Raw genomic sequence first — 8395 nt, 5'->3', positions numbered from 1 at the left:
GCTCTTGGAAGCATGCAAGGTCACGAAGGGGGTAATCACTGACGATGGATGAGCGAAGCTGATGGCGCTCTACGGTGTCTTTGGAAAGAACAAAATTCTGCCCACTTATTAGAGCTGACTTGATGTTTTTGAACAAATGAGGAACATCAGCGAGAAAATATAGCCAACCTTCTGTTTCATGCGGGTGAGGGATTCTGTAGACCGTCTGGCAATGTTTACCGCATATTATCCCAAACGACTTCCACATAGCCCGATTGGCGCTACCCATATCACTTGTTACTGCTTGGACATGCAGGCCGGTGTCTGCTGCACGACTGATGATGTCCAGAATGATGTCCTTGAAGACGGTTCCATCTGTTGAGCCACTTGTAAAGTGATAGCCAATCGTTTGCTTCCAGCGAGAGGTAACTCCACCGAGCATGAACACAAGCGCATGGTCAGCACTGCCACAGTGTCTTGGCAATGTCACATCGCCTACAAGGTGACCACTAGTGACATCATACTCGACTTTTTGTGTCAGAGACATTTCGTCTAGTGTAAGACAGCAAAGTCGTTCTTCCTTAGTCAGACCATCAACTTTCAGCTTCAGCAGTTCAAAGACCTGCGTCAATACACCTGGCTGAAAAGAAATGTACTGTAACCTCCTCTGAAGTGTGCGTTCCGATGGTAGTGGGTATTGCAGTTTTAATAGGACTTTGTATCCTGCAGATCCGCATGAGAACCTCAGCTGTAGGGCCTTCTTAACTGTGGCTGGTGACCACTGTACCCCATTCATAGCCCGTCGTGACATAGCGTTTAGCTGATCTTTCCCAAAGATTCGTGCTGTCCGCGATTCCTGTTTCAGTTTAGCTTTCTGAATAGCTCTATACTGTTTCTTTGTTTTCCGAAGTTCAGTCTTCAAGGCCTTGATTCGCCCTTGCATTTTCATTCTTGGTTTACTTGGTGGTACACTTGATGTGGTGGGGTAGTTCTCGTCTTCTGTGGCAGTGTCTTCAACTGGAATAACAAATAACAGAGGAGAGAAAAAATTACAATAACATAATAAGAGAACAAAATGTAATTTGTACCCTTCATTTTGAGACAAACTTATGCAAGTTAATCCCTTTTCTAAATCACATTGCTAGCATGAACATCTTAAAAGAGGCATTTTATACCTCAAAATCCTCCAAGAAATGAATGAGCATAATTTCATGAAATTAATGGAAATTTAACATACCAGTTTCCAAATAGAATAAATGCTAATTTTTTCTAATCATGGGAACTTGTATTTTTCAACAAATGAAAAAGAGGCCCTAGTTGTAGTCAAACAGATTTAAGGGACAGCATCTCAAATAATGGAAAATTATTGATCTTTTTTATTTGTGTGTATATGTGTGTTGGGGGGGGGGGGGCATTTATCTATTTGATTTCAATGAACATTCTAAATGAATAAGAAAAACAATATGCAGCTGTTTTTGAGTATAACAAAAGCAGTCTCCCCCCCCCCCCCATGATGTAAGACAAATAATTTTTCACATGTTTTTATACAGCCCTGGGGAGTGTTTCATAAAGGGTCTTGTCAGTGATTTTCAGTGACAACTGTTATAAGCTACTGAAATCCATGCATCTGATTGGCTGAGAGCAACTTTGTCAGTGAAAATCACTGACAAGACTCTTCATGAAATGCTCCCCTGTACTTACAGATAAACTGCATACATGCAATCCTACAGAATGAAGGCACACATTTTGTCTTCTGGGCAATTCCACTGGTTGGTCCAAAATAGTGAATGTGAGTAACCAACTTCTGAAGTTTTGAAGCTGCATTTACTAATCTAATATATACATGTATGTGCAGTGTTGTGAATAAAACTCATTTACCTTTAAACACCTATAGTCAAAGAACAGGAGATTAAGAGGTTACTCAATATCTCTCTAAATGTAACATGAGTAACCATGGAATTGCCCTTCTGTAGTTTGGACAAAGGAAGTCAAAATAACGACAGTAGTTTGATGAAAATGATTCATTGATTCAGTACATACCTGAACTTGAGGTTGATGTTGTTTTGTCTGCTGGGTTAATACAGTAGGTATGGTCAAAGGAAACGCACGATTTCTTGGTAGCACTAACAGCGTTTGGTGTACAGGGAAGGCGTTTCAGAGGTCGCCTGGGCTTCAGCACACTGCGATGGCAGAATATGGTTGGTACCGCCTGCCACTTCAGTTTTTTCTTCCCATCTGCTCTCCCATTTTCAAATTGTGATTCGTCGAAGTGAATCTGCAGAAAAGAAGATACAATTTTGTTAATTCTAATTACTCCCTGGTCCTAAATGTAGGTAGTGCTATAGATTTCAACAAATGTCACTGCATCCTGTCACCCCCCCCCCCTTCACATCACTAGGTCAGTTGGGAGAATATTAAAGTTGAACTTCTCATCGTCTGAAATTTAATAATTTTTCATCGACATACACATGCTGATTACTCTAATACAAAATCCCCTAATCTACTTTAACTACACTTAGTGACACTGACAAATACAGAATCTCTGATGAAATCTCCAGTGGTGCTATGTTGGGTCTCAAGAAAGAGATTTGATCATATATGAACAAGGGCTAGTATCGGAAGTCAGGAGAGCAGTTTTCTCTCGTCCTCCTTTTAACGCTCTAGTCCTCCTTCGGAGAGCATACTTTGTATGACTGAATCTCTTTGTTGAGACCCAGACATTAGCACCAATGCCTAGATTTTATCAGACATCTCACTATTCCACATCAAATAGTTTTGATTCTGTTGCATCACCAACAGCACATGCGGATACGCTAAAAAGCCACCATTTTTAAATGTGAATTACAAACGGAACCATGAAGACCTAAACATCTTTGTTGTTTAAAAAATTCTGAAACTCATTTTTTTGCCTAAATTACTTTTTTTGACATTTTTTTCGTAAAAAAACTGGGTCAAAATGAAAATGTGATCTACTGATAGGCAGATTCTTCATGAAAAATTACACCTGATTGTCTACTTTTGTTTTCATAACATTTTTTGTCATGATCCCCACATCAAACAAATGGGCTTCTGATTTTAGAGAGGAAAAAATTTGGCTGAGAAAAAGGGCCTTATTGTTGGCGTTGACTTGTTTCTATTGTCCTCTTGTTCAGTCTCCCAAATCGGCCGTGCCCCTCTACTGCCAGTCTAGCGTTAACAATTAAGTTAGATCATAAGACTGGAGTGAAAGGATATTCATTTCTTTTTAAATTTCACTTTCAACTCTACTGCCAGTCTAACGTTAACAATCAAGTTAAGTTAGCTCATAAGACTGGAGTGAGAGGACATTTTTTTAAAATTTAACTTTCAACTCTGAAACTTCAAATTTGTAGTGTACTCTTAGTAACTAAGAGTTCTGAATCAGGTTACCTAGCAATTTCTTTAATTAAATCTTGGTTAGAGTGATTTTGTGTCTGTTTTAAAAGAGTGCAGCAGACACGTTTCAGTGGCAGTGGCCAGTAGTCAGTACAGTGGCAGCTAGTGGCAGTGCAAGAACCCAGAAATTCGAATCCACTCTCAAGCTTTTTAACAATAACATCTGAATTCTTGCCATTATTCACCATTCATGTGTTTATACATTCTAAGACTAAAAGTCGGTTGTTCTTTAAGGTTTAATAAACATTCTGTTCAGTTCTGGTTGAATTCTGTAGACCAATTCAGACAGAAGAAAGGCATGCCTATTCTGCAAGTTCAAGTTTACATACATAACCTAGACCTAGTATACACCGATATTAATACATGGGACCGATATGGCACTTAATTCTTACCTCGCACAAACAAGATGAAGAAGTTGGTTTCCACCCCACTCTGCTCACTTTGTTCTCCCATATTTTTCGTCTTTGTGGATCTGCGGGGAACCTATACATCTTGTACCCCTTCTCCGATTTATTGCTGCACCCGAAGGCGCAACAACCCGTCATTTTGTCGTGTTCTTTAAATCACTGACTGTCGGCTCGAGCTCGTTTGATATCACGGTCGCGGTATAGTATGATAGCGCTGCGCTAGTAGCCTAGCCTGCGCGCTGCGCTGCGGAGTGAAACAAAATGGCGCCAGAAGTCACGTGACCATCAAATTCCGGTCCCCCTATGTCGCTACTCTCTATATATAGGTACTCTATGTATGGGGAGAGAAAAAAGGGAAAGTCGAAAAAAACTACAAGATTTAAATTTGTTACGGGAGATCGGGTTCGCATCAGTAAATCAAAAATGCGTTTTGAAAAGGGTTACGAAACAAATTGGTCGGAAGAGGTATTCACGGTGAGTGCACGGGTGAAAAGAAAATTACCCGTATACAAGATAAAGGATTATAACGGTGAACAATTACGCGGTACATTTTACGAGAAAGAACTTCAACGTGTTGTGAAGACGGTGGACACGTCTTACACTGTTGAGAAAATATTACGTAATCGTATTTATAAGGGAAAGAAACAATACCTGGTAAGGTGGAAGGGTTATGGCAAAGAATTTGACAGCTGGGTAGACAGGGTTGAAAACCGTTAAATGACGGTACACCTTTGAAAACGACCTCATTTTGCTATCCGGAAAAGTCTGAAGCGGTTGATATACCATGGGGTCTCATTTCTACATGACACTGCCTAGCAACAGTAGTATGCAATATTACCCTAATAACAAGACGTGTAAGTTTACGACAAAACTGCATACTCCCCTCTCTCTGAACGGCGATTACGAGGTCGCGTTGGTTGAAATTCAATTTCAATGTACATGGTATAATGTACGAGAAATCAACAATACCATAACCGTATTTAACAAAAACACAGAAGATGGTGTACCGTTGGTACGAAATGTTACTCTACCGACGGGATACTATTATACGGGGGAAGAGTTGATAACCATGATCAATGCATCGTTGGACCAAGACTGGCGTCAAAGAGTTGGACTGTTTTACAAAAAATCATCGAGAAAGGTTTACGTTCAACTAAGAGCTGACACGGGGCTGCTGATACCGTGCAACTTGGCCAGGATGCTTGGATTTGACAGGGAATGTCATCTGTTAGAATCCACGGAGAGCCCTATGCCCGTGGATCCTCACGTGGAATTCCATACTTTTTATATGTATTCAGATATTGTACAGTATCAGCATGTAGGGGAAGTATCCGTGCCTTTATTACGTACAATAGCAACCAAAGCTAGAAAAGACCAGTACAATAGCGTCAGCACATACAACACCCCTCATTACGTGCCGCTGAAACTGTATAACTTTGAAACTATCGATATTATATTAACCACCGAATCTGGAGAAGTGGTTCCATTTGAACGTGGAAAGTTGATCGTGAAGCTACATTTCCGTGAACGCTCCCCTAGTTTATAAGAAATTCAACCTTCATAAGCCATGAAATACAATTACCGAAACCCTAGTAACCTTTTTAGGCTGACGAATGGGTATTCACCCTCTATTAGGAATCAGAGGGGTGGGACATTGCCCGTTTTCCGCGGGGCACCTATTCAACGCGGTCACGGTCTAGGGAGTTTGGTGAAAGGACTTTTTCGATCTGCGGCGCCTCTCCTCAAAAAAGGCGCTATGGCTCTGGGGAAGGAGGCGATGGAAACGGGGTTTAATATCGCCAAGGACGTGAGCGCTGGACAATCGATAAAATCTGCGACAAAAAGAAACGTGAAAAAAGCGGGTAAACGTCTGGCCACCAAAACTGTCAAGGGGATTAAAAACAAGATGACATCGGCACGCAATCAAGGGGGAGGAGCGAGTCTATTGCTGGTGAGAAAGGTTAAAAGGAAAGGGCAAAAACGTAAACGCATCATTCGCACCCCGTCATCCCGTGGTAAAAGAGCTCGCTCGTCAGATATCTTCGACTAACTGTGTTCCGAAATTACTCCTGGTAACCCATCATGTCTCTCCTACACGATAAAAGCGACGTGTGCTGTAAATCTGAATTGGATCTGTTTACCCTTCCCTTTACACAGATGAGTATCTTAAAAGGACCCTGGGTGGAATACCACCCCGTGAGCAATATCACGGATTCAGCCCCTATTGAGTTCAATGTAGCCGGCACGGCTGAGGAATACGTCGACCTATCGCAAACCATGTTAGCGGTGACTGCGAAAATCACGAACCCCGACAATACAAACCTTGCACAAGAGGCTCCCGTTGGACCCGTCAACCTCTTTCTCCCGTCGCTTTTCAGTCAAGTCGATGTCATGTTGAACGAGAAACTCGTGTCTCAACCTTCAAATACGTATCCCTACCGGGCAATGCTTGAAAGCATAATGCATTATGGGAAGGAAACAAAAGATTCTCAACTCACGCAACAACTCTATTATAAAGATGCAGCGGGGAAAATGGACCTTCTAAACCCTCTCTTAGCCGGAGAAAATGTCAACGAGGGATTGAAAAAAAGACATGAATTTATCGTCGACAGTAAAGTACTTTCCATGCTCGGGCCTATCTACGGCGATCTTTTCTTTCAAGAAAGACTGCTTCTTCCGGGGGTGGATCTAAAACTCAAACTGAACCGTAGCAAAGATGCCTTCTGTCTACTTTCCTCAAATGCCGAAGGAAATTACAAAGTCAAGATTTTATCTGCTGCCCTCTATGTTAGGAGGGTGAAAACGAACCCGTCCGTCATGTTAAACCATGCTAAGATGTTGGAGAAAGCGAATGCCAAATACCCCCTTAATAAAGTAGATGTGCGGTCCTTCACGATTCCCGCTGGAAACATGTCTTTTAATAAAGACAATCTCTTCCTAGGACATCTCCCTAACCGTATCGTCGTAGGATTTGTGGATAATGACGCCTACAATGGAACGTACGGGAAGAATCCATACAACTTTAAAAATCTACTGTTGAATTACGTCGGTGTGACCGTGGACGGTGAAAGCATCCCTATGAAACCCCTACGCCCCAATTTTCGAGAGGGTCCTGGCCAGGACTTCATTCACGCGTACAACTCGTTGTTCATGGGTTCCAACCGTCTTTTTCAGGACAAGGGCATCGATGTAAATAGAGAGGAGTATGCAAGGGGGTACACACTCTTTGCATTTGACCTTACACCCGATCTGTCGGATGGCTGTCATCTTAATCTCGTCAAACAGGGAAACCTACGTTTAGAGCTGCAGTTTGATAATCCCCTCCCGAACACTGTAAATTGCCTCGTCTATTCGGAATCACAGGGACTGATTCAAATCGACAGAAGTAGGAACGTTGTCTACGACTACCAGGGATAACGGGCGAGGTAGTAACTTTTAATCACCATGGATACCTCCCAGATCGACTACGTTTTAAAACAGCATCCCTCTATAAGAACCTATTACGGAGGAACCTATCCATCGGACGCTCTACCACGTGATATTGGTTTGGACAAGCAATGCTTCGTCGTGAACGTGGACCCTCGCAGTCAACCCGGATCTCATTGGGTAGCTTTTTATTTTGAAGGGGGTAAAGGGGAATTCTTTGACTCTTATGGAAATGAACCCTCGTTTTACAGTAAAAGATTTACCACGTTTCTTCAAAGAAATAGCGTGTCGTGGATTTATAATAGCAAGAGAGTGCAGGGAACGCTTTCTACCGTGTGTGGACAATATTGTATATTTTATAACCTCAAACGGTGTCAGGGTTATACATTGACCCCTATAGTGAGTGCCTTTGGTAATGATTTTAATAAAAATGATAGCAAGATAAATAACTGGTTTAATCGCCGTTACGGTTCCTCATTTCCAGTGCACGATGTATCGTTCGTTCTCAGTCAAGTTGCAAAAAGTTTATCCATCTAACATTTTTAGATTTGATTGACGTGAATTTAGTTTTGCTAGTTTAGAATTGTGATAAAAAGGAAGGCTATTTGTAGGGGTGTTTGTATTCCTCTTCTTTCCCTCTTTTCTCCTATTGCGCGTATTTCTATCTCACACCTCTTTCAATCTTATTTATGACACCGTCACTCGTACATCTTTCTCTTATTTCCATCTCCTTCCCTCTCTCTCTTTACCCTCATCTTACATCCTCTTTTCATGCAGTATCCCTCGCTACCCGTTATCCTTTTTACATCCCACAACCCTTCTTTATACCGTTGAAGTACATTCCCGCATCTTCTTTCACTCTTAAGTCCTCGTACAAGCTCTCTTTCTCTCCTCTTATTTTCCTATTTTCTTTTCTAGCGTGACTTTTGTTCACGCTTCAATCATTTCTTAGTTATATACTATACGATGTACACCGTTGTAATGAAAAGATGTATACAAAATTCAATGATTCAATGATGTTTAATGCATGAATACATGACGAATAAAATATTGTTCAACCATGAAACAAACGTACAAACTGGTGGATTTATTTACACAGTGTCTATGTAAACGGAAAGAGAGACAGAGAGAGAGAGAGAATGAGAGGAAAGGGGATCATGATTGAATGA

The 8395-nt window shown here is 41.4% G+C and overlaps 2 protein-coding genes across 2 annotated transcripts; one reads left to right on the top strand and one right to left on the bottom strand.

Moving 5' to 3' along the window:
- Nucleotides 1–1859: 1859 nt before the first annotated feature.
- LOC115921811 (THAP domain-containing protein 2-like) lies at nt 1860–3938 on the bottom strand. Its single transcript, XM_030980031.1, has 3 exons — nt 3834–3938; nt 2020–2254; nt 1860–1867 (listed from the first exon to the last, which is right to left on the bottom strand). Exons 1-3 carry the CDS (start codon nt 3936–3938, stop codon nt 1860–1862), a joined length of 348 nt encoding a protein of 115 aa, XP_030835891.1.
- Nucleotides 3939–4869: 931 nt separating this feature from the next.
- Nucleotides 4870–7217, top strand: LOC583562 (uncharacterized protein F54H12.2-like). Its single transcript, XM_030980030.1, has 3 exons — nt 4870–5067; nt 5443–5607; nt 5958–7217. The coding sequence occupies exons 1-3, from the start codon at nt 4870–4872 to the stop codon at nt 7215–7217; spliced, it is 1623 nt and encodes a 540-aa protein (XP_030835890.1).
- Nucleotides 7218–8395: the final 1178 nt, after the last annotated feature.

This window comes from Strongylocentrotus purpuratus, unplaced genomic scaffold, assembly GCF_000002235.5.
Source record: "Strongylocentrotus purpuratus isolate Spur 01 unplaced genomic scaffold, Spur_5.0 spur5_scaffold_10, whole genome shotgun sequence".
Taxonomy (NCBI): domain Eukaryota; kingdom Metazoa; phylum Echinodermata; class Echinoidea; order Camarodonta; family Strongylocentrotidae; genus Strongylocentrotus; species Strongylocentrotus purpuratus.
Note: the sequence above shows the minus strand (reverse complement) of the source record. Positions and strands in the feature narration are given on the sequence as shown.